The 26,576-nt window shown below is 50.1% G+C and overlaps 1 protein-coding gene and 1 long non-coding RNA gene across 9 annotated transcripts in view; one reads left to right on the top strand and one right to left on the bottom strand.

Annotated features, from left to right (window-relative positions):
* The window catches only part of plekha6 (pleckstrin homology domain containing A6), a 206,347-nt gene that overhangs the window by 26,432 nt on the left and 153,339 nt on the right, over nucleotides 1-26,576 (bottom strand). For 6 of the 8 annotated variants that reach the window (XM_033042855.1, XM_033042862.1, XM_033042861.1 and 3 more), the window contains 8 exons: nucleotides 20,214-20,389; nucleotides 17,868-18,308; nucleotides 15,935-16,418; nucleotides 12,127-12,207; nucleotides 9,478-9,531; nucleotides 5,248-5,313; nucleotides 1,540-1,620; nucleotides 329-478 (listed from right to left, as the gene is read on the bottom strand). In XM_033042855.1, coding sequence (XP_032898746.1) covers nucleotides 329-478; nucleotides 1,540-1,620; nucleotides 5,248-5,313; nucleotides 9,478-9,531; nucleotides 12,127-12,207; nucleotides 15,935-16,418; nucleotides 17,868-18,308; nucleotides 20,214-20,389 — 1,533 coding nt within the window. The remainder of the gene's footprint in view (nucleotides 1-328; nucleotides 479-1,539; nucleotides 1,621-5,247; nucleotides 5,314-9,477; nucleotides 9,532-12,126; nucleotides 12,208-15,934; nucleotides 16,419-17,867; nucleotides 18,309-20,213; nucleotides 20,390-26,576) is intronic. The other 2 variants (XM_033042860.1, XM_033042858.1) reach the window with 2 other exon arrangements.
* LOC116986985 lies at nucleotides 7,862-19,484 on the top strand. Its single transcript, XR_004415611.1, has 3 exons — nucleotides 7,862-7,874; nucleotides 15,554-15,556; nucleotides 19,364-19,484. It is a non-coding gene; the product is annotated as an uncharacterized LOC116986985 (long non-coding RNA).

Below are 26,576 nucleotides of genomic sequence, written 5' to 3'. Positions count from 1 at the left end.
GGCTCGGTGGCGCAGCGGTAGAGTTGCTGCCTTACAGTGCTTGCAGCGCCGGAGACCCGGGTTCGATCCCGACTACGGGTGCGTGTCTGTGCGGAGTTTGCATGTTCTCCCCGTGACCTGCGAGATCTTCGGTTTCCTCCCACACACCAAGGACGTCCCGGTTTGAAGGTTAATTGGTTCGTGCTCTGTGTATCACGATAGTGTTGGTGTGCGGGGATCGCTGGTCGGCGCGGACTCGATGGGCCGAAGGGCCTGTTTCCCACACTGCGTGTCGAAACTGAAACTAAACTAAACCACCTGACGCCAACATTTTGCCCCCCCCCCGTACCGTGGTGGCTTGCGAGAGCTCCCCGCGGATGTTGACCAACTGGTTCTGTAACGTCTCCTTCTTCTGCACCAGTTGCTCGGTGTAGCCGGGTTGGTTGCGATACATCGCCATCTCCCGGTGGGTGGTTTCCAAGGCACTTTCCAGAGATTCCTGCAAGCACAACAGGTGTAAGGAGCAAAATTCACCAGAGCCACAACAGCGAACATTAGAAATGACCAAGACACAAGGTTGGGCAGCACAGCGGTAGAGTTGCTGCCTTATAGCACCAGAGACTCGGGTTCGATCCTGACTTATGGGCCTATCCCACTTAGGCGACTCTTTAGGCGACTGCCAGTTTGAATGGAATTCACCTGCGACAACTGGCGGCAACTTACGACAGCAAAAATTGTCGCCACTGTCGCCAAAAATCTTTCAACATGTTGAAAAGTTTGCATCAGTCGCCTGTAGACGCCCAATAAAATCGCCTAAGTGGGACAGGCCCATTAGCGTGCTTGTCTGTACGGAGTTTGTGCGTTCTCCCCATGACTCGCGTGGGTTTTCTACCAGATCTTCGGTTTTCTCCCACCCTCCAAGGACGTGCAGGTTTGTCGGTTAATTGGCTTGGTGTAAATGTAAAATTGTCCCTAGTGTGTGTAGGATAGTGTTAGTGTGCGGGGATGGCTGGTCTGTGAGGGCCGAAGGGCCTGGTTCCGCGCCGTATCTCTAAACTAATCTGGTGAGCAAAAACAACAAAATAACACAGTGTCGCAGCTGGCCGAGGGTCACAGCATCAGAGACCCGGGTTCGATCCTGACTACGGGCGCTGTCTGTCTGGAGTTTGTACGTTCTCCCTGTGACCGCGCGGATTTCCTCCGGGTGCTCCGGTTTCCTCCCACACTCCAAAGCCGCACAGGTTTGTCGCCTAATTGGGCATTGGTAAAATTGTAAGTTGTCCCTAGTGTGTGTAGGGACGGTGCTAGTACGACACGAGATGATCGCCAGTCGGCGCAAACCCGGTGGGCCGAAGGGCCTGTTTCTGCGCTGTATCTCTAAAGTTTAGATTATTTAGTCTAGAGATACTGGGCGGAAACAGGCCCTTCGGCCCATCGCATCCGCACAGATGAAAGTAGAATCGATAGTCTAAAGGAAAATCTAAAGTCTGATGTAAAATGTCCCTCCACAACTGGGGACGTGATGCAGAGGCTGAGGAACGGAGTGGGAAGTCCTCCTACCTTCTCCTTGCGGAGTTGGAGGACCCACTTCTCCTGGTCTCGCTGGTTCTTGGTCTGCTCGCAAAATCGACCCAGCAACTTCTGTTTCCAAAAGGGAAGAACAACGGAGTTAGTTTTCAGATGCAGCTTCCGACAGAGACTGTGGTGAAGGGGGGAGGCTCCCATTGGAAGAGCCGCCAGCCTGCAAGCGCACCGCCATTTACAGTCCGCATCTAAATGGAAGACACAAAGTGCTGGAGCGACTCAGAATAATGGCCGCATCTCTAACAACACCGTGAATCATTTAACTAAAGGGCCTGTCCCACTTTGAGATTTTTTCCGGCGACTGCGAATGTCATCGACTGTCATCGAATGTCATCGACTGACGCCCGAAAACCGTCAAGTTACGACACCCTCACGTCAAGCTCCAACACTCTGCGTCACCCGCCTCACAACACTTCTTCTTCTTGCATACGGAGTGCACAGCCTAAAGTTGTAGGCCAACTTGTTCGATTTGATCTTATTTGATTGTGCACGCCAGGTTGATTGCATTCGTCGAAACAGGGCGGACCACGTGAAGGTTGCAATCTCCCACCCCCTTCGCAACACAAGGAGGCTACACCAAAACATAATAATCACGTTGGCAATGAACTTATATCTACAATAAATTTAACTTTTTAAGAAATAAGTTGTTTGTTTAACGTCAGCGTCTCCGGGGGTCACCCGCAGGACAGCGCACGTCAGCGTGTGACAGGGCGCACGGCATGACGAGACACCCAGATGTCGCCTGAAGATTTTGAACATTCCAAATTCCGGGGGGCGCCAGGGAGACACCGCTCGTCACGACACGCGTCACCCCCCCCGACCACACCGCGACAACCTCTTTTCAGTCTGTCGCCGAAAATGTCTCCCAAGTGGGACAGGCCCTTAAAGGTGCTGTATGACAAGTTTTTAGTTTTGAGGGTTATCGACCCGAAGCGCCACACACTACTTTTCTCCAGAGATGCTGCCTGACCGGCTGAGTTACTCCGCCGTTTTGTGTCCGTCCATGAACAGGTGATGTTTCATCTTCTGAAACATCAGAAATTCGAAACATCACTTCTTCAGACTAATTGTGGTGGAGGGTATGGAAGGGGGGGGGGGTCAGAGGAGGGAGCTGGGGGCAAGAAGAGATCTGTCCTTTCTGTCCTGGACCTCCTCCAATGCCAGAGAGAAGCCAAACGCACGTTGGAGGAACAGCACCTCATATTTTGCTTGTGTCGCTTACAACCCAGTGGTATGAACGTTGAATTCTCAATAAGGAGGGTACAGTGACTATCACAAACACTCCCCTTCTCTCCCCCCTTTCACACATCCCCTTCCCTCTCCCCCTTCCCCCTTCCTCCACTAAAATCAGTTAACCAGTTCAGCTCCACAGTTGACAAAGTTCTCCAGCATCTGCGGAGAACATGGGTACGTTGACGTTTCGGTGTGGCGGTGTCTTGTGGCAGAAGCTCGACTGCAGTCCGTCCGTTTTTTCTTTATTTTTGTCCCGCAACATACGTTTTCGGTTTTATTTTTTAGATGTGTATATGTGGGAGGGTCGCGGGGTGGGGGGGGGGGGGACTTTTTAATCTCTTCCCTGTACGGGGACCCGACCTTTTCCCTGTCGGGTCTCCGTTGTCGTGGGGCCTAACATTCCGGCCTCCAACCGGAACCAACCACAGGGCTCCAGTCACCATCGCGGAGCCGGCCGACTTCAGAGCGTGGAGAGCTGTGGTGGCGCGCGGCTGCGATCCGACTTCATGGACTGTAACATCAGGAGCTTGCGGGTCCCGGGTGGGAGACCGTTTTTCGGAGCTCCCGCAACGGCAACTTCTCCCGCCCGAATCGCGGGGTTAAAATGACCCGGAGCAGGGCCTTACATCGCCCGGCGCGGCTTTAACGGCCGTGGGACATACCATCGCCCGCCGGGGGCTTTAACATCAAGACCCGGAGCAGGGCCTTAAATCGCTCGGCGTGGCTGTAACGGCCGCGGGACATACCATCGCCCGTTGGGGGCTTCAATATCGGGAGCCCCGGTTGCCTCGACACAGCAGTTGGACTGCTAGACCGGAGAAGAACAAGGAACAGGGAAGAGACAAGACTTTTGCCTTCCATCACAGTGAGGAGATGTTTGGAGATTCAATGTGATGGATGTTTATATAAATTGTGGTAATTGTGTGTCTTGGTTTTTTTTTGATGTTATGACTGCAGGAACGAAATTTAGTTCGAACCATGTCTGTTTGAATGACAATAAATGGCATTCTATTCTATTCTTCAGACGTATTCAATGTAATCTGTTCCTTGTTTCCACACGATGTTTCCAGGTTTAGGGAGACACTTTCAGGTGAGACGTCTGTTTTGGCGTCGGCGACACAGCCAACAAAGCAGACACAGACAAGCCAACCAAGGGCATCAACTGTTATTCCCAAACCAAACCTGAGCCACAAGTGCAGCAATCTCAAACATGTCATTGATCTGTTTGAGGGCTTAAAACAAAAGGCAAATATTGATAAAAGGCAAAGAACACATCGTTCAGCAAATGTTCCGAGTCAGGCTGACCCAAACTAAAACCCAATGTTTCAACAGAATATGTCCCTGGCCAGAGCCGGACTTCATAAAGTCATGTGATAGGAGGAGAATTAAGCCATTCGGCCCATCAAGTCTACTCCGCCATTCAATCATGGCTGATCTATCTCTCCCTCCTAACCCCATTCTCCTGCCTTCTCCCCATGAGCCTGGCACCCGTACTAATCAAGAATCTATCTCTCTCTGCCTTAAATATATCCACTGACTTGGCCTCTACAACCCTCTGTGGTAACAAATCCCACAGATTCACCACCCTCAGACTAAAGAAATCCCTCCTCACCTCCTTCATAAAGGAACGTCCTTTAATTCTGAGGCTGTGACCTCTGGTCCTAGACTCTCCCACTGGCAGAAACATCCTCTCCACAAGATCGAGGTAAAGGCAGGGAGATACAAGACATCACCCCCTCTCAAATCCCAGCACATGATATTATACTCCTATATCCTTATCAGTCCTGTTTTCACGTCTATGAATTACCTGCAGACTCCCTTCCTCCCATAGAAACCAGGATTGTCTGTGTCTGGTTTGTTGGCTGTGTCGCCGACGCCAAAACAGACGTCTCACCTGAAAGTGTCTCCCTAAACCTGGAAACATCGTGTGGAAACAAGGAACAGATTACATTGAAAGTCTGAAGAAGTCTCGACCCGAGACGTCACCCATTCCTTCTCGCCGGAGATGCTGCCCGTCACGCTGAGTTACTATCTTCGGTGTGAACCAGCATCTGCAGTCCCTTCCTTGGGGGAGTGTCATAAATTCATGAGGAATAGGGGTAGAATGGGCCATTTGGCCCATCAAGTAGTATGCCTACCATAGTAGGTCAATGCCTACTATGTTCTGTTGTGCTGAAGCAAAGCAAGAATTTCATTGTCCTATCTGGGACACATGACAATAAACTCTCTTGAATCTTGAATCATGTCTACTCCGTCATTCAATCATGGCTGATCTATCTCTCCCGCTGAGTTACTCCAGCATTTTGTGTCTACCTTCGGTGCAAACCAGCATCTGCAGTTCCTTCCTGCTCACTTATTGAAATCCAACGGGTTATTTTATCCCCGAGAAGGGACGTTGGATTGCAGCGACGTTAGAAATAACCTCTTAAAACAAAAATTGATGGAACTTACATCAATCTCCAGCTCATCGACCTTGTAATGATGCAGGCCGTCCTGGTACCTGTCCTGATATGGAACCTGCAATAACAGCAGTGATGGTTAAGGGCTTTGACCTTGCCGAGAGGGACACACACACACCAAGATCAGTAATCGAACATCACGCAGGTACAGAGGTGTGAAGACACACACCTCCAGATTCGGGGACAGTTTCTTCCCAGCTGTTATCAGGCAACTGAACCATCCCACCAACAACTAGAGAGTGGTGCTGAGCTACTATCTACCTCATTGGAGACCCTCGGACTATCTTTGATCGGACTTTACTGGCTTAACCTTGCACTAAACATTATTCCCATATTTTTGTTGTTGATTGTTTAGAGATACAGCACGGAAACAGGCCCTTTGGCCCACTGAGTCCAGACCGACCAGCGATCCCCGCACATTAACACAAGCCTACACCCACACTAGGGACAATTTATACTTATACCAAGTATACAAACCCAAGCCAATAAACCTACAAACCTCTACGTCTTTGAAGTGTGGGAGGAAACTGAAGATCTCGGAGAAAAGCAACGCAGGTCACGGGGAGAACGTACAAACTCCGTACAGACAGCACCCGTAGTCGGGATCGAACCCGGGACTCTACCGCTGCGTCACCGTGCTGCCCTATGCTGGGCATCATGTAGTGCCGGTGATCGCTGGTCGGCGCGGACTCGCTGGGCCGAAGGGCCTGTTTCCACGCTGTATCTACAAAGTCTACTATGTACATCATCCCGGTAGATTTAATCATCTTCTCCACCCAGAACATAATACTCCAGATGAGTAAACCTCTCAATTAGCCATTAGAAACCACCCTGTTATTATTCATGTCGCACACTTCCCTTTATACATGTGCCCCCATCGCACAATACAGCTCTTTGTTCAGCACTCCGGCGGCGTTTTTCCTTAGATTGGCTGCCAGACAAACGTGAATGGTCTGTGGACTGAAACTTGTCAATTAACCCTGATTAGCACAAAGGGTCGGGGGAAAGTCATGGATCTTTAATCCAAATTAGTCTCTTCCAACACATTCAAAAGTCGTGTCATCTATCAATGCACGCAGACTGTTTGTTCAATTAGCCGGCTACTCATTCTCCCTACAAACCCGCACAGAAACCGGAGCACCCGGAGAAAACCCACACAGGTCACGGGGAGAACGTACAAACTCTGTACGGACAGCACCCCGGACAGCATCTCTGGAATTCTCTGCCACAGAAGGAAGTTGAGGCCAGTTCATTGGCTATATTTAAGAGGGAGTTAGATGTGGCCCTTGTGGCTAAAGGGATCAGAGGGTATGGAGAGAAGGCAGGTACGGGATACTGAGTTGGATGATCAGCCATGATCATATTGAATGGCGGTGCAGGCTCGAAGGGCCGAATGACCTACTCCTGCACCTATTTTCTATGTTTCTATGTTTCACCTGTAGTCGGGATCGAACCCGGGTCTCTGGCGCTGTGAGGCAGCAACTCTACTGCTGCGCCACCGCGCCGCCCCAATATAAATTTACAGACAGCGCCCGACTTACGAAATAGGCGCCGCATGTAAAAGTTGCATTTAGGTAACCGATCCTGTACTCAGTCCCGGACTCGTGCAATCAAGGCAGTTTGTGAATTCCACAACACTGTACGATCGCTCAAGTTTGCATCGGAAACAAGCCGGCAATGGCGGCAGTGATTGCCCAGAAGGCCGTGCGCAACAGAAAGTGCCCTGGACGCAGCTGAGACCGTGAATACTCTCTGTGTCGGACACAGAGTGCTGGAGATACTCAGCGGGCCAGGCAGTATCTCTGGAGAACATGGACCGGCAACGTTTCGGGTCGAGGCACTTCTTCACACTCAGTGAGTTATTTCGGGCAGGGGATTCCAATTCACGTAAAATCTGACTGATGTAAGGGTTGAAGTGGCAGCACGGCAGAGTTGCTGCCTTACACAACGCTCAGCAACCCTGGTTCGATCCCGACTACGGGCGCTGTCTGAATGGAATTTGTACGTTCTCCCCGTGACCTGTGTGGGTTTTCTCCGGGTGCTCCAGTTTCCTCCCACACTCCAAAGACGTGCGTGTTTGTAGGTTAATTGGCTTGTGGTGTAATTGTAAATTGTCCCTAATGTGCACGAGATCGCGTTGGTTTGCGGGGATCGCAGGTCGGCACGGACTTGGTGGGCCGAATGGCCTGTTTCCACGAAGTATTTCTTAACTAAACTAAACATCAAACCTCATATAAGTCGGGGAGTATAAGCCTGAATACTAACATGAAGGATATCAATGAAAAGAGGAATCATTAAATGGCCTTAGGTGATGTAGCAACGTTTGCTACAGACTCGGAGACATGAGTGCCCTGGTTAATAATAATGTCCCATTATTACAGCATGCTCATCAATATCTTGATTCCATTTTCACATAAACTGTTCTTCAATGAGTTCATGTTCTTAAGTAATTGGAGCAGAATTAGGCCATTCGGCCCATCGAGTCTACTCCGCCATTCAATCATGGCCGATCTATCTTTCCCTCCTAACCCCATTCTCCTGCCTTCTCCCCATAACCCCTGACACCCGTGGCAATCTCTCTACACATCCTCAAACATTAAGAAAAACTCTTCCGATGTGGTTTGGTGCCAGCGAGAGACATTCTTTTCATATTTTTATGCTCTTATTAAAATCTTTCATGCGGCACTTTGCCTGCTAATAACTAATCCTCTTTAATTAGCCTATTTCATTTGCAAAGGGCAAACTCATTATGTCCTTAAACCAATCTTCTCACTTGGGGACTTACTGCAGGTTGGTGCATGCAGTCCAAACTATGTCCTTGATCAAATAAACCCTTTTGTTTCGTTATTTTAGTTTTAGAGATACAGCATGGAAACAGGCCCTTCGGCCCACCGGGTCCGTGCCGACCAGCGATCGCCCGTTCACACTTTGTACTGCGTCAAGAGGCAGTCTTCGCAGAAGCCAACTCACGTCCACAAACCCGCACGTCTTTGAGATGTGGGAGGCGACCGGAGCCCCCGGGAGAAAACCCACGCAGGTCACGGGGAGAACGGGCAAACTCCGCACAGACAGCACCCGTGGTTGGGATTGAACCCGGGTCACTGTCGCTGTGATTCTGCTCTACTGCTGCACCACTGCGCCGCCCTACTGGAGATATACGGGGCATGGCAACAGGCCTTTTGGCCCACCAGGTCCACGCCGACCATCCATCACCGTAACGTGATGTAAGTCTTACCAATTCATAAGTGATAGGGGAAGAATTAGGTCATTCGGCCCATCAATTCTACTCCACTATTCAATCATGGCTGATCTATCTGTCTTTGAGGCTGGAAGTAAAGCGGACTTAATACTTCCACATTTTCAAGCAGCACACAGTGGCGCAGCTGGTAAACCCGCTGCCTCACAGCGCCAGGGAGCCAGGGTTCGATCCTGACCTCCGGTGCTGTCTGTGTGGAGTTTGCACGCTCTCACTGTGACCATGTGGGTTTTCTCCGGGTGCTCCGGTTTCGTCCCATACCCTAAGCACGCGCGTGGTCGTAGGCTCATGGTCCTGTGTAAAAAAAAAAATGCCCCTGGTGTGCAGGGAGTGGGCGAGAAAGTGGGATAGCATAGAACTGATGTGAACGGGTGACCAATGGGCGGCGTGGACTGGGTGGGCCGAAGGGCCTGTTTCCATGCTGTATCTCTGAACCCAACAGCTGACGTCGGCCACTCATGGTCTTTGACTTGCCATCCCTTCCCGCACCCACTACCTTTTCACCCAGAGAGTTGTGAATCTGTGGAATTCTCTGCCACAGAAGGCAGCGGAGGCCAATTCACTGGATGTATTCAAGAGGGAGTTATGGGCCTGTCCCACTTAGGCGAATTTTTGGGCAACTACAAGCGACTGCCGCAAAATCTTCAACATGTTGAAAAATCTTCGGCGACAGTGGCGACACTTTTTTGCTATCGTAGGTTATCACCAGGTGTCGTAGGCGAATTCCATTAAAAGTAGTCCCTGGTAGTCGCCTAAATGGGACAGGCCCTTTAAATTTAGCTCTTAGGGCTAACCTAATGGAATCAAGGGATATGGGGAAAAAGCAGGAACGGGGTACTGATTCAGCCATGATCATATTGAATGGCAGTGCTGGCTCAAAGGGCCGAATGGCCACCTCCTGCACCTATTGTCTATTGTCTATCAATGGGGAACAAACACAGGTACCATTTTGCAACTGAATCCCACCTGTTGATCCAAAAACTCTAGCTTCCTCTGCAACTGCAGGTCTAGAATTTCATCCTGTCCCGTCACAGAGTAAAGGAGTCGCAGAGTCAGAGAATGCGGAGGAAAGGAAGAAGCCAAGAGTTAGTGAGCAGCAGAAACAGAGGTTAAAGACTCTAAAAGGGCACATCTATAGACCGTAGGGTTGCCAACTGTCCCGTATTAGCCGGGACATCCCGTATATTGGGCTAAATTGGTTTGTCCCGTACGGGACCGCCCTTGTCCCGTATTTGACCGCTACTGCTCGGGTCGAGGGGACTGTCGGGTCGGAGCGCCGCGTCCGGCACCGCCTCACCCGTCCCGAAGTAGTGCAGCCCATGGAGTGCAGCAGCAGCAGCAGCAGCAGCAACGCCTCGCCCGTGGCCCCGTCGGTCGGTCGGCAGCCCGGCCAGTTGTCCGACCTTCAGACCTTCGCTTACCGCCGACACCACCATAAATCCCACCCACATAGTTACAGGCAGACAAAACTTAAAGGCAGATGTCACAACTCTCACGGCCGATCATCGGTTCATGAGTTGGGACGGGGCGCCGGACTTTGCGCGCGATGTCGCGCTGCCCGGGCCAAAACTCCTCAGCTGGCCCGCCGGCTGGGCTTTGTGTGCAGTCCAGCACCCGGGCCAACTCATCGTTTACCCAGCCACGGACCAGTCGGTCAACGGGTTGCCGTGGGGAATTTGTCCCGTATTTTGACCCTCTGTCCCTTATTTGGGAGTGAGAAAGTTGGCGACCCTAATAGACAGTACGTATCACGCCAGGCAGATAGGGAAGAATAATTGCTCAATAGTTGTTTATGGTCACATGTCCGAAGTGCAAGTGCAGTGACATTATTATCTCACTTACAGTCGAGTTGAGTATCGACGCACAAACAAGAAAATCCCCGATTAGCAGAATTACGCAGAAATAGTCCACTGTCCCCACATGCAAGAGGCGCCATGCCTTGGAAACATTTAAGACAGGTGCGTGGATAGGAGAGGTTTCGAGGGGACATGGGCCACACGCGGGCAGGTGGGATTAGTGTAGATGGGGCATGTTGGTCAACATGGGCAAGTTGGGCCGAAAGGCCTGTTTATCACACTGTGACACTCTAACCCATCTCAAAAGCATTTCAAAGCATGGCTCTGCACCTAAGATGGTACTAAATGAGACTAAATATGAAGGTTTCTGGAATTTAAATCATTAACGGGAACTTAAACAGCATTTAGTGGAGAAGCAGCCACTTGTTAAAGATTCGAGAGTAAACCTACAAAGCTCATCGGCCTTCATCAGTCCAGGTATTGAGTACACAAGTTGGGTTGTTACGTTAAAGTTGTACAAAGATGTCGGTGAAGCCACATTAGGAATATTGCAGGTAGACAAAAATGCTGGAGGAACTCAGCGGGTGCAGCAGCATCTATGGAGCGAAGGAAATAGGCAAAGTTTCGTCCCGAAACCCTTCTTCAGTCTGATAGTCTTTCGCTCCATAGATGCTGCTGCACCCGCTGAGTTTCTCCAGCATTTTTGTCTACCTAGGATAGTGATAGTGTGTGTGGGGGGGGGGGGGGGGCGGGGGTCGCTGGTCGGCGCGGACTCGTTGGGCCGAAGGGCCCGTTTACGCGCTGTATCTCTAAGCTAAACTGAACGAATGAGCGACACGGTCCCTCAACTGAAACATAGACAATAGGTGCAGGAGTAGAGGCCATTCGGCCCTTCGAGCCTGCACCGCCATCCAATATGATCATGGCTGATCATCCAACTCAGTATCCTGTACCTGCCTTCTCTCCACACCCCCTGATCCCTTTAGCCACAAGGGCCACATCTAACTCCCTCTTAAATATAGCCAATGAACTGGCCTCAACTACCTTCTGTGGCAAAGAATTCCACAGATTCACCACTCTCTGTGTGAAAAATGTTTTTCTCATCTCGGTCCTAAAAGACTTCCCCCTTATCCTTAAACTAGGAATCAGTCTGGTGAACCTTCTCTGTACTCCCTCTATGGCAGGAATGTCCTTCCTCAGAAGAAGAAGAAGATGAAGTAGGAGCCTGGACAACACTCGGAAGCCAAGATCTGTTTAATATTTTAGATTGAGTTAAGCTGGACAAGATACAGAGGAAATGATCAGCATGCGTTCTGATGCGGGACGGATAAAATTAAATTAAATCTCAGATGGGAAAGTTTACAGCTCTGCAGAGTCTTAAATATAGTCAATGAACTGTGGCCTCAACTACCTTCTGTGGCAGAGAATTCCACAGATTCACCACTCTCTGTGTGAAAAATCTTTTTCTGCCTCACCCGCTGAGTTACTCCGGCATTTTTTGTCCACCATCGATTTAAACCAGTTCTCTCCTGCACGTGAAAATTTTTTCCAATGCTTGACGCTGGGAATTTGAAACGGGAGATGGAGAAACTGTCCGACGGAAATTGAGACAATGGACAGATGGTGGAGAGCAAAAGAGAAACAAAAATACGTTCTGATGGTGAAGCATTCGAGATGACAGAACAGATGGGATCCGGGAGCTGGGGTTTAATGAAGCAGGCTCAATAGTGTCATGTTATCAATTTTTCTTGAAGGCAAATTAATGTCTTAAAGCATCGCTGCCAGTGAATTTGCACGTTAAGTGGTTCTGGGGACCTACCATTCTGTCTTGCACGGATCGGGAGACGGTGAAGTGGTAGGGGTGTGTGGCCGCAGGTCTTCTCTCTCCCGTGTACTCGTACTGGTGGGAACAAAGAGCACACGTTTTCACATTATAGACAATAGATGCAGGCCTCATCGAGCCAGCACCGCCATTCAATGTGATCATGGCCGATCATCCCCAATCAGTAACCCGTTCCTGCCTTCTCCCCATATCCCCTGACTCCGCTATCTTTAAGAAGCCCTATCTAGCTCTCTCTTGAAAGTATCCAGAGAACCTGCCTCCACCGCCCTCTGAGGCAGAGAATTCCACAGACTCACCACTCTCTGTGAGAAAACGTGTTTCCTCGTCTCCGTTCTAAATGGCTTACCCCTTATTCTTAAACTGTGTGGCCCCTGGTTCTGAACCCCCCCCCCCCCCCCCCCACCCCCACATCGGGAACATGTTTCCTGCCTCTAGTGTGTCCAAGCCCTTAACAATCTTCTATGTTTCAATGAGATTCCCCCTCATCCTTCTAAACTCCAGAGTGTACAAGCCCAGCCGCTCCATTCTCTCAGCATACGACAGTCCCGCCATCCAGGGAATTAACCTTGTGAACCTACGCTGCACTCCCTCAATAGCAAGAATGTCCTTCCTCAAATTAGGGGACCAAAAATGCACACAATACTCCAGGTGTGGTCTCACTAGGGCTCTGTACAACTGCAATTATGACCCAACTGTTTCCTTCCCAGTTGTTGTCAGGCAACTGGGCAGCGCGGTGGTAGAGTCGCTGCTTTACGGCGTTTGGTCTAATGGTAAATTATCCCCTAGTGTGTGTAGGATAGTGTTAAGGGCCTGTCCCACTTGCCGATTATTTTCGGCGACTGCCGACGTCATTGGCTGACGTATCAGGGTCGCCGAAAGATTTTGAACATTTCAAAATCCAGCGGCGACAAATAAATGTCGCGACACTCGAGGGAAACATATCACGCGTCAATATACGCCGCGACCTTTTCGATGACCTGATACGTCAGTCAATTATGCCGGCAGTCACCGAAAAACATCGCCAAGTGGGACAGGCCCTTTAGTGAACTGGGTGATCGTTGGTCAGCAGCAGATCCGGTGGGCCGAAGGGCCTGTTTTGTGTCTCTAAAGTCTAACGTAAAGTCATGCAGCAGAAAAGAAAACAGGCATTTCAGCCCAACTTGCCCACATGTCCCATCTACGTGAGTCCCGACTGCCGGCCTTTGCTCCACATCCCTCTACTCTTTTCCTATCCATGTACCTGTCCAAATATCATTTAAATGTTGTGATTGTCCCAGCCTCAACGACCTCTTCTGGCAACTCGCTCCAAACACCCATCACATTCTGTTTCCCCTCAAGTCGCGGCAGGGTGGCGCAGCGGTAGAGTTGCTGCTTTACAGCGCCAGAGACCCTGGTTCGATCCCGACTACGGGCGCTTGTCTGTACGGAGTTTGTACGTTCTCCCCGTGACCCGCGTGGGTTTGCTCTGAGACCTCCAGTTTCCTCCTAAACTCTAACGACGTATTTAAATTGACTTCGGTAAAACTGGAAATTGTCCCCAGTGTAGGATGGTGTTAGTGTGCGGGGATCGCTGGTCGGTGCGGACTCGGTGGGCCAGAGGGCCTGTTTCCGCGCTGTATCTCTAAACTAAACTAAACCATACTGCCTACAAGAAGAGAGCAGTCCTGAACTACCATCTACCTCATTAGAGACCTCATTAGAGATTCTCTGACTATCTTTGATAGGACTTTGCTGGCTTTATCTTGCACTAAACGTAATTCCCTTTATCATGTATCTCTACACTGTGGATGGCTCGATTGTAATCATGTATTGTCTTTCCGCTGACTGGTTAGCAGGCAACAAAAGCTTTTCACTTTCACTTCGGTACACGTGACAATAAACTAAACTCAGATACTTTTATAGAGGAGACAACCTCCTCAGCAACTAAGGTAGGCATGGTGGCCTCACAGCCCCAGAAACCTTGGTTCGATACTGACTATGGGCGCTGTCAGTACGGAGTTTGTACCTTCTCCCTGGGACCGCGTGGGTTTTCCCCAGGTGCTCCAGTTTCCTCCCACACTCCAAAGATGTACAGGTTTGTCGGTTAATTAAATTAAATTTAAATTACATTTCTTTATTTATATAGCACATTTTTAGTCAACTTGCATTGACCCCAAAGTGCTTCACATAATTACATCCACACACACAGGCAAAGGTGGGTGAAGTGTCTTGCCCAAGGACACACACAGGCAAAGGTGGGTGAAGTGTCTTGCCCAAGGACACAACGACAGTATGCACTCCAAGCGGGATTCGAACCGGCTACCTTCCGGTTGCCAGCCGAACACTTAGCCCATTGCACCATCTGTCGTAATTGGCTTGGTAAATGTAAAAAATGTTCCTAGTGGGTGTAGGATGGTGTTAGTGTGCGAGGATCGCTGGTCATCGCGGACCCGGTGGGCCGAAGGGCCTGTTTCCGGGGCTGTATCTCTAAACTAAACTAAACTGTGAAGCCCTTCAACCAAGTGGTACTCGTTTGTTGCAATCTATGATTTGCAGATCTATCTGTATAAGCAATAAACCTATTGTGGAGAGAGCTTATCCCTGAAATATTGATTCATTTTTTAAATTGCCTGTTGCTGAACAAACACACAGCTTCATTGAAATTCCCTATTCCATTCTAGAAGCCAAGAGGGTTACTGCCTGCAGCCTGCTCAAGGGAAATAAAACAAAATAAAAGATTTATGAAGTCAAATATGTCACCTTCGTCCAATAAACTCATATCTTTTTAAAGGGGTGAACCTTGCTATTGAATTATTTCTAATCCACCTAGCGCCCCCCACCGCCCCTCCCCCCATCCCACCCATCCCCCTCTCCCATCCCCCCACCCCCCCCCATCCGTCCCCCCACCACCCCTCCCCACATCCCCACCATCATCACCCCTCCCCATCCCCCCACAAACCATCCCCCCCACCACCCTTCCCCCCCACCACCCACCACCCTTCGCCCCTCTTCTCCCATCATCTCGCTAAGCTTCCCCCGGTTGTATTCCTACCCAAAGCATCCACACATACTGTATCTTCTCTCAGACTCTATCGCACTGCTCACATTTTTTTCTTGTAATTTGTCCTCGAATGTGGTCACGTCACAAGGAATAGTAGCAGAATCGGGCCATTCGGCCCATCAAGTCCACTCCACCATTCAGTCACGGCCGATCTATCTCTCCCTCCTAACCCCATTCTCCTGCCTTCTCCCCGTAGCCTCTGACACCTGTACTGATCAAGAATCTATCTAACTCTGCCTTAAGAATATCCACTGACTTGGCCTCCACCGCCTTCTGTGGCAAATAATTCCACAGATTCTCCACCCTCTAACTAAAGATATTCCTCCTCATCTCCTTCCTAAAAGAACGCCCTTTAATTCTGAGGCTGTGACCTCTAGTACTAGACACTCCCACCAGTGGAAACATCCTCTCCACATCCACTCTCTCAAGAAAGAAAGTTGGGCAGCGCAATGGTAGAGTTGCTGCCTTACAGCGTCAGTTCGATCCTGACTACGGGTGCTGTCAGTACGGAGTTTATGCGTGGGTTTTCTCCGGGTGCTCCGATTTCCTCCTACATCTGAAAGACGTGCGAGTTTGTAGATAAACCAGAAATAAACCCACGCGGTCGCCGGGAAAACGTGCAAACTCCGTACAGACAGCACCCGTAGTCAGGATCGAACCCGGGTCCCTGGCGGTGTGAGGCAGCAACTCTACCGCTGCACTGCCCTGGCTCTGTGACGGGCGTTAAGTGCGGATGGTCGTTACCTTGGCGCTGCGGGAGCGGCGCAGCGTGTAGCCGGGGTCGGCGAGATTCTCGTCGGGCTGGGTCCGTGCCGGCTGGAAGGGGCCGCCGGGCGAACGGGCCGGGGAGTAGACGTGGTTGACCGCCAGCGGGACCTGGGACGGCGAGCGCGGCACGGACCGCGAGCGGGGCTGGAGGGAGAGCCGCCGCATGGTGCTGCCCACGCTGTCCACCTCCTGCGGGTAAGGGGCCGGCACGCCGTGCCACACCGGGGAGCCCTGCCCGCTGTAGGGCGGCTGCTGGCCCTGCCAGTCCCTCAGCGGGTAAGGGGGCTGCCGCTCGTCGATGGACCACCGCGCCGTCAGCCGGTTGTACGAAGGCACGGAGCAGATGCTGTCAGGCCGCCCGCCAGCCGGCACAAACTGCGGGTACTCCTCTTGGTAATACGGTGAAAGCAGGTTGTAGTACTCCGGCACCTCTCTGGTTGGTGTGTGGTACACCTGTGAACTGTGGGGGAAGAGAAAGTCTGGTTAGGCCACATTTGGGAACATTGCCCCCAGTTCTGGTCTCCCCCTAGTACAAGTATCAATAGACAATAATAGGTGCAGGAGTAGGCCATTCAGCCCTTCAAGCCAGCACCGCCATTCAATGTGATCATGGCTGATCATCCACAATCAGTACCCCGTTCCTGCCTTCTCCCCATATCCCCTGACTCCGCTATCTTTAAGAGCCCTATCTGGCTCTCTCTTGAAAGTATCCAGAGAACCGGCCTCCACCGCCCTCTGAGGCACAGAATTCCACAGGCTGTGTGAAAACTCCTTCTCATCTCCTTCCTAAAGGAACGTCCTTTTATTCTGAGGCTTTGGCCTCTGGGCCTCGATTATCACACTCGGGTGTTCAATTGCTCTGCTCAATTTATCCCTCACTCTGTCGACGACTAAACTTAGAGGTGGCGTTGGCTGACAGGCTGAGCTGATATGCCACTCGACTATTTTAAGCGACTGGCCTCTCTCTGTAGCCTGCCGTTGTTTTTGAGATCAGAGTCTAGAAACATTGACCAGGCAACGCCTGCAACAAGGCCAACCCTCCCGCTAAGTTCTCAAGATGCAAAAAAAAAGTGTTTCTTTACGACATTTATAGGGTTGTCCAGGATCAGTGGCCACAGCCTCAGAGTAAAAGGACATTCTTTTACAAAAGGAGATGAGGAGGACAATTCTTTACTCAGGGGGTGGTGAATCTGTGGAATTCTTTGCCACAGATGGCTGTGGAGGCCACTTCAGTGGATAATTTTAAGGCGGAGATTGACAGGTTCTTGATTAGTACGGGTGTCAGAGGTTATGTGTAGAAGGCAGGAAAATGAGGTTGGGAGGGAGGGAAGATTGAATGGGCGAGTAGACTTGATGGGCCGAATGGCCTCATTCTGCTCCTGGAACGTATGAACTTGTCACCGCACAATGTGTCATTCTTGTCATTCTCCAACCAGAAGGTAATAAAAGTCAAATTTGATTTGTATTTGTTATCGGGAGATCACACACCTCACACCTTAGACCCCTGCAACTCATGTTGCAGCTGTATAAGACGTTGGTGAGACCGCATCGAGAGTATTGTGTTCAGCTCTGGGCGCCACGTTATAGGAAAGATGCTGCCAAGCTTGAAAGGGTACGGAGAAGATGGACGAGGATGTTGCCAGGATCTTCAGTTTCCTCCCACACTCCAAAAGACATACAGGTTTGTAGTTTAATTGGCTTGGTATAAATGTTAAAAAACATTGTCCCTAGTGGGTGTAGGATAGTGTTAGTGTGCGGGGATCGCTGGTCGGCGCGGACCCGGTGGGCCGAAACGACCTGTTTCCGCGCTGTATCTCTAAACTAAACTAAACTGAACTGGTCTGAACTGAACTAAAATTAATTGAAGTGAATGAAACTGAACTGAAGCAAAGTGAAGCAGGCCTCTCACCTCCGTGGGTCATCCGTGGGCAGGGCAGACCTCCGTATGTTGACCCACTGCTGCAGCTGAGTGAGCGAGGATAGCCGCTGTGCCAGTTTCTCGGTGCTGGTGCGCGGCACGAAGCCGCGGCGGTGAACAGTGTTGCCGGGCGAGGCCTGTTGCCAGCCGTGGCCATTGGGCTGCTGCAGCTGCGGCCTCTCGTAGCCCGGGTGGGTTCTCCGCTCAGCGCCGGGGCTGCTGCCGTCAAAGGGGCCTTGAGGAGCGGCCAGACCATTCACCCTGGCTGCCGCTTCCTTGCCCGAGTCCTTGCCCTCGCTCTGCCTGTGGTACCTCTCAAACCCGTCCGCCTCGCCCCCCTTCTTCTCCATGTCGGGTTTAATCAGTCGTTTGTGGTTCGAACTGGTGTGGTTCGACTCTGCGCGAGGCTGGTGCTGAAAACTCACCCCCGTCCTGCCAAGCGGAAGAGAAAGAGAACAAGTTAGCCACTGAGTTAAATCAAATTTGGTATGTGTGTCGGAAGGAACTGCAGATGCTGGTATAAACACAAAATGCTGGAGTAACCCAGTGGGACAGGTAGCTTCTCTGGAGAGAAGTAATGGGTGACATTTCGGGTCGAGACCCTTCTTTGGACGAAACTGAATTTAGTTGAGTTGCGTTTAAAGATACAGCGCGGAAACAGGCCCTTCGGCCCACCGAGTCCGTGCCGACCAGCGATCACCCGTTCACACTAGCTTAGTTTAGAGTTACAGCGCGGAAACAGGCCCTTCGGCCCACCGATTGGAGGTGGGTTTGTGTGATGGATTGGGCAGCATCTACAGTGCGATGCAGTCTCGGATGCAGCTGTTCCCACACCAGTCAGGAGACACCGCACATATTCTAGGGCCGTGCATCCTACAGCTAAAGACCGGCGGGCATACTCCAAAACTCTTTGAGCCAACAAATCTGGCACTGAGGGATGCTGCCCGTCCCACTGAGTTACTCCGGCGTTTCATGTCTATCCTCGATGTAAGCCAGCATCCGACACAAATCTGCATCTCGATCAGAGGTGGGGAACCTGTGGCCTTAAGGCTGCATGCGGCCTTCTAGGCCATTAAGTGCGGCCTTTTGAATGAATCCAAATTTCGTAGAACAAATCCTTTTATTATTATTAATAATTTTTTCTTCGCCTTTATTTATTTTAATTTTAATCTTAAAATGAACGTATTTAAAATACCAAAGAGTGAAAGAAGATTCAACGACATCATCCTCCCCGCATGAAAAATGCTTTCTTGCTTTTCAACCACTTATTGCTGCCAATCTACATTCTCCTACCTAACCCAAATCAAGGCGCCCTTAAGGTCACAAATGACGGATACCCATCTAGAAGATCAGCTGAAACTGCGTACCTCCATGTTGCAGACAAATATTCAAATGCTTTCCTACAAAAAGCAGTCCCAACAAAGTCATTAAAAGGGTTAGTTAACTTTAGCATGAACAAGATTTTTTCATTTTCATTTAGTAGTTAGATTTTTAGAAAAGAATGTACATTTTGAGGTATATCTAATTGAAGTTTCTTGGATGCAGCCTTATTAGATTACAGCTCACTTAATGCAGCATTCCAACATGAAAAGGTTCCCCACCACTGGTCTAGATTCTGTGCACCAGACCAGTCGACCTTTGGGCGAACGTGGGGCCCGTTTACCAATCGCCACCAGGTCCCGGTGGGCTAACTGAGACACCTGGCGGACGATACGCTCACCGCTGAACACCTGTACAGGTTCATAGAAACACAAATAGAAACATAGAAAATAGGTGCAGGAGTAGGCCATTTGGCCCTTCGAGACTGCACCGCCATTCAATATGATCATGGCTGATCATCCAACTCAGTATCCTGTACCTGCCTTCTCTCCATACCCCCTGATCCCTTTAGCCACAAGGGCCACATCTAACACCCTCTTAAATATAGCCAATTAACTGGCCTCAACTACCTTCTGTGGCAGAGAATTCCACAGATTCACCACTCTCTGTGTGAAAAATGTTTTTCTCATCTCGGCCCTAAAAGATTTCCCCCTTATCCTTAAACTGTGACCCCTAGTTCTGGACTTCCCCAACATCGGGAACAATCTTCCTGCATCTAGCCTGTCCAACCCCTGAATAATTTTGTAAGTTTCTATAAGATCCCCCCTCAATCTTCTAAATTCTAGTGAGTACAAGCCGAGTCTATCCAGTCTTTCTTCATAGGAAAGTCCTGACATCCCAGGAATCAGTCTGGTGAACCTTCTCTGTACTCCATCTATGGCAAGAATGTCTTTCCTCACATTAGGAGACCAAAACTGTACGCAATATTCCAGGTGTGGTCTCACCAAGACCACTCACCTGGTCAGGGGCACGGTCTGGATGCTCGCTGCCTCGTTCATGGCGTTGATCCAGTCTTCCATCTCGCCCTTGTTCTCTGCGCTCAGGTAGTAGGTCCTGATACCTGTGTGCTCGGCCTGGTAACGAACGCAATGGTCATTACTGTGAATACCCTCCACCTGCCTGGTTACAATCAGCTGCGGGAGAGAGGAGGGGGAACAAAAGTCCGTTAGTTCATCAGTTCCAGGGGCAGAGTCAGACCGTTCGGGGGCCCATCAAGTCCCCTCCGGCATTCAATCATGGTTCCTCTCAATCCCATTCTCCCGCATTCTCCCCAGAACCCCCGACACCCGTACTAATCAAGAACCTGTCAATCTCCGCTTAAAAAATACCTATTAACTTGGCCGCCACAGCTGTCTGTGGCAATGAATTCCACAGATTCGCCTGCCCCTGGCTAAAGAAATTCCTCCTGATCTCCTTTCTAAAGGAACGTCCTTTTATTCTGAAGCTATGGTTGGTCTCTGTTCCTGGACTCTCCCACTAGCGGTAACATCCTCTCCACATCCACTCTGTCCAGGCCTTTCCCCATTCGGTAAGTTTCGATGAGGTCCCCCCTACTTCGTTCTAAACTCCAGCGAATTCAGGCCCATCATGACGGCTGTCACACCACACGTCAGCTCCAGAAACAAACTGAACTCAGGAGACATCGCACCGATTCCACACCTATTCTTGGGCTCAGTTCCACACCTATCCTCCGCTCAGTTCGCATTAACCAACCTGATCTCCCGGTGGCTCAGCACTTCAACTCCCCCTCCCATTCCGAATCCGACCTCTCTGTCCTGGGCCTCCTCCATGGCCGCAGTGAGTCCCACTTCAAATTGGAGGAGCAGCACCTCATATTTCGCTTGGGTAGTTTACACCCCAGCGGTATTGAACATTGACTTCTACAATTTCAGGTAGTCCCTGCTTTCTCCCTCCTTCCCCTCCTCTTCCCAGCTCTCCCACAGCCCACTGTCTCAGCCTCTTCCTTTCTTCTTCCCGCCCCCCCTCCCTCAACCTCACATCAGTCTCGACTCGAAACGTCACCTATTTCCCTCGCTCCATAGATGCTGCCTCACCCGCTGAGTTACTCCAGCATTTTGTGTCTATCTAAGATGGGGCATCTTGGTAGGCAGGGTGTGTTGGGCAGAAGGGCCTGTTTCTATACTGTCTGACTCTCTATGACTGCCAGTAATATCACAGCAGAAAGACATCAGGTGTAAACCAGCATCTGCAGTTCCTTGCTACACAAATCTGCATGATCCCATTGAATGGCGGTACTGGCTCGATGGGCCGAATGTCCTCCTCCTGCACCTATTGCCTTTTGCATCTAGTTTATGTGCACTGCCAGCTTGAGTGCCATAGAACAGCCAACCTTTGGGCAAACTTGGGGCCCATGTACGATCGGCAACAGGTCCCGGTGGTCTAACTGAGACTCCTGGTGGTCTCCCCACCTACTCCAGCATACACAGAGCCAACATAACACACTTAGCTTCACTTACAGTCATAGTCACATAGTCTTGAAACAGGCCCTTCGGCCCAACTTGCCCACGTTGACCAAAATGCCCCATCTACACTTGTCCCACATTTGCCTTCATTGGGCCCATATCCTTCTAAACCTGTCCTATCCATGTACCCATCCAAATGGTTCTTAAACATTGCAATAGTCCCTGCCCAGCTCGTTCCATACACCCACGACCCTTTGTGTGAAAAAGTTACCCCTCAATCTTTCCCCCCTCACATTAAAATTATGTCCTCTGGTTCTCGATTCCCCTACTCTGGGCAAGAGGCTCTGTGCATCTACCTGATCTGTTTCTCTCACGATCTCCTGCACCTCTATAAGAACATCCCTCATCCTCCTGCGCTCCAAGTCCTATCCTGTCCGACCCCTCCCCATAGCTCAGGCCCTCGAGTCCTGCCAACATCCTCATGTGCGTGTGAGGGCCCTAAAACAAAGAAAGATCTCCGGATCCCAGCTGAATCATTTAAATTTCAAAAAATAAACCTAAATAATAGATAGCACAAAAATTGTGCAAAACTCTTAATACTTCCTCAGTATTGCTTGTGTTATACCCACTAGAGCGAGCCTCTCTCTATCTCCTTACACACGACAACATTGTCACACATCTGGCCCCCTGGGCTGTTATCCCTTCCCTTGTTTGAGGGGTGTCCCCACCCGACTCTGCCCCTCAATGTCCAGCAGCGGAAGGACCCTAGACTGTGGTCCTCCCCCATAGAGCCTTGGCATTGGCTGCACCGAGTTCCAAAGAAGCATAGAAAATAGGTGCAGGAGTAGGCCATTCGGCCCTTCGAGCCAGCACCGCCACTCAATGTGATCATGGCTGATCATCCACAATCAGTACCCTGTTCCTGCCTTCTCCCCATATCCCTTGACTCCGCTATCTTTAAGAGCTCTATCTAACTCTCTCTTGAAGAAAGCATCCAGCTAATTGGCCTCCACCGCCTTCTGAGGCAGAGAATTCCACAGATTCACAACTCTCTGGGTGAAAATGTTTTTCTTCATCTCCATTAGCCCTAAGAACTGTATCTAACTCTCTCTTGAATACATCCAGACCCAAGACCCCTATGAGTAGAGTCATACAGTGTAGAAACAGGCCCTTCGGCCCAACTTGCCCATACCGGCCAACATGTCCCAGCTACACTAGTCCCACCTGCCCGCGTTTGATCCATATCCCTCCAAATCTGTCCTATCCATGAGTTTTTTTGACAGGGTGCCTTGCGATGCGCTACACTCTGTCTCCGCTGGGGCAGAGCTGGGGGAAAGATCGAGCTATCGTGAAGACAAATATCTCCCCAAACGTGAGCGGACATGGTTGTAGGGGTGCCGGGACACAACGTCGTACTTGATCATGGGAAGTGCCGGAGACCAACACTACACAACTGGGCAGCACGGAGGCAGCAGCAGTAGAGCTACTGCCTCACAGCGCCAGAGAACCGGGTTCGATCCTGACCGCGGGTGCTGTCTGCACGGAGTTTGTACGTTCTGTACACAGAGCTGGGGGGAAGAGAGGGTGGACTATAAGAGACCTCCAGGATAAAATATCTCCCCAGAATGACCAAGTGCCAGCAGGGACAGGAGAGGTCTATTTGACTACGGGAGGTATCACCTCATTGAATGCTGTACAGGGAGGAGTAACAGGAGGATTCGGAGCCTGGGGACAGCTCCTGCATTCATTCTTTTCTCTTCCCCTCCCCGCACATCCCAGCTCTCTCGCACTGACATATTCCAAAATGTACTTTTGCAATTAAAACCATGGGATTGCTAAATATGCAACAACAACAAAAATGTATGCAGCTGTGAAAAGATGCGTCAAGCAATGGATGCAGGAGAGAGGATAGGAAATGTAGAATATTTCTCGTTTCGAGGAGCATATGTCGGCTGGATTGAAATGTAGGCTAAACGCAGCCTCGAAATGCAGCCGTTCCGTGGAGGACAGTTTTAGACATTTGTACTCTGCAATAAAAAAATACTGCAAATAGGGCGTCACGGAGGCGCAGCGGTAGAGTTGCTGCCACACAGCGCCAGAGACCAGGGTTCGATCCTGACTAAGTGTGTGTAAGGATATGTGTGTAAGGATATGCTGCACATGTTTTACAACACTGTGGTTGCAAGCGTTATTTTCTACGCTGTTGTCTGCTGGGGCAACAGCATTAGTGCAAAAAACAACAAGAAGCTGGACAGACTGGTTAAACGAGCTAGCTCAGTGCTGGAGGGGAGAGTAGACTCTGGGATGGATGTGCTTGAGAGGCGTATGAGGCACAAGGTGCAGGTCATCCTGAAAAACCCCGGGCATCCCCTCCAGGTAATTCTGGAGAGTCAAAAGAGCACTCGGAACAACAACCGGCTCCTCTCCCTGCCCTGTAGAACGGAGCGGTTCAGGAGGGGGGCAGGAGTAGGCCATTCGGCCCTTCGAGCCAGCACCGCCTTCACCCCTGCAGCCATTAGATTTTATAATTCGGACCGCTGGGCTGTAGGGGGATACATTTTGCAATTCTTAATTTTTAATTGTTAATTATTGGTCTTTTTAAGTATTTATTGCTCTCAGGTAGTGTCCACATTGTATTCTATGTATTTTCTGTCTGCGTTCGTTTTGAATCTGTGGGTTTGTTGGTTGGGGGCTTCTGGACATCTGAATTTCCCTGAGGGGATCAATAAAGTATTTATTGTTATTATTATTATTATTATTATTATTATTATTATTATTATTATTATTAGGGTGCTGCCCGCACGGAGTTTGCACGTTCTCCCCGGGACCTGCGTGGGTTTTCTCCGGGTGCTCCGGTTTCCCAAAGACGTGCAGGTTTGTAGGTTAACTGGCCTCGGCAGAGATTGTAAATTGTCCCTCCTTGTGTGTAGGATGGTGTTAGTGTACAGGGGCGATCGCTGGTCGGCGCGGACTCAAAGACCCTTTGTTCCGGTGCTGGATCTCTGAACTAAACGGAACAAATGCAACCTGAATTTATATCGCATCTTTAACATTGCTAAACAGCAAAGGTATCGATCCAGAACTCAGAACCAGGCCTGATAAAACATGCAAGCGCAAATGAGCAAAGTCTTAACGGATATGGGGTCCGTTAAATCAAGAGTTAGAAGGTTTCAAGGAAGATGTTGTGGAGCATTTGATCCCGGCACCTGAAGGAATTGTTTAGTTTAGCTTATTATTGTCAAGTGTACAGTGGAAAGCTTTTAGTTTGCACGCTATCCAGTCTAAGAAAAAACTGGACATGACTATAATCGAGCCGTCCACAGAGCACAGGTACAGGATACGACATTTAGTGCAAGTTAAAGACTCGAAGATAGTATAATCTGACTGGATAATACTAAACAAAGCTTTTTACTGTACCATGGTACACGTGGCAATAATCCAGCAAAATGTAAAAAAACAACCTAATTCCATTTGTTAAATGTTAATCTCCTTTGCACATCAACCTCTGGACTCACCCCACCCTCGCCACCCCCTCTCCTTCTCTAATCCCATCTAATAGCCCTGTCCCAAGGTACGAGTTCATTCCAAGAGTTCTCCCGAGTTTGCCCTGGTTCAAACACGGAGATTTACGGTAATGGCGGCTCGTCGGTACTCGGGGCTCTCGTGGACATTTTTCAACGCTTACCACGAGTTAGATTTTTTTTAAACTCGGGAGAGCTCTTGAATGAACTCGTACCGTGGGATAGGGCTTTAACTCTTATCACACTCAAAGATATTTCCTCCTCTCCAGTTCTGCATTCTTCAATTTAATGGAAAAGTTTAAAAATGCTCGTTGGTGGATGGGGCCAAGAGCTCGCCCGAAGGCTCGTCGGTGGGTCGGTCGGTCGGCGTGACCGGGAGGGAGCTGGAGAGACGTCGGGCGCGATGGAGCAAGGGTGAACCGATGCCTCCAGCGCCTTCGGGTTCGGCTGCAGGAGGGCCCCCCCCCCCCCCCGGGACACAGATACGGCCGGGCCAGGAGAGGGAGGGACGTCGGTTGGCGGGAACGGCTCCGGTACATCGAGCGCGCGGGCCAACCTGGACTTTGAAAAATGTCGGAGTCAGAAGGTGCGGCATATGCAAAACGAGCAGCGCTGTCCAGTTGCATAAATGACAAATATAGCTCCATTGAAATGGGAAATAGAAAGAGCAGAGAATTAAATCTAATGAGAAGAAGTCACCTACCAGTAAAATTCACCCGGAGTCTCCCCACAGATGCTGCTTGACCTGCTGAATATCCCCCAAAAATGTTCCTGGATTTATCCGTTCTGCTATGCGAGACTTTGCCAACATCCCAGGCTCTGGAATTCTCTTCCAAAATCTCTGCCTCCTGTCTCTGTCTCTGCCTCCTGCATAAATACCTTTCTCCGTGACAGAGTTCCCCTGCTCGAATATGTTTACCTAATTTGATATCAAATGTTCCCAGGATACGCCCTGTGAAACATGTTGGGACATTATTCTTTGTTAAGGGCGTGATATAAATAAAAGTTGCATTTGAGATTTGAAACGTTGCCAATGGAATTATGAAATATCCGTAGAGTTTAGATGCCTGGTAGTTAATTCAGATGACTAAAGGGCATAAAACTTCCAAGATTTAATGGAACACAACACATATCTTGTCAAGACATCTTTGCGATCAAGCCTTTCATAGAAACATAGAAAATAGGTGCAGGAGCGGGCCTTTCGAGCCTGAGACTCTCGCAACATCAACGATTTTCCTTTCTCTCTCTCTTTCTTTCCGCAGATACTCCCGAGATCACCGCTATTTTCTGTTTCTTTATCAGAGGGAGAACAAAGGAGGGCCCAGCATGGGGGGACCACGTGACTAGTGGGCGGCACGGAGGCGCAGCGGTAGAGC

The sequence above is a fragment of the Amblyraja radiata genome, chromosome 24 (assembly GCF_010909765.2).
Source record: "Amblyraja radiata isolate CabotCenter1 chromosome 24, sAmbRad1.1.pri, whole genome shotgun sequence".
Lineage (NCBI taxonomy): Eukaryota > Metazoa > Chordata > Chondrichthyes > Rajiformes > Rajidae > Amblyraja > Amblyraja radiata.
The sequence above is the reverse complement of the archived record's forward strand: the minus strand, read 5'-3'. Positions and strand labels throughout refer to the sequence as shown.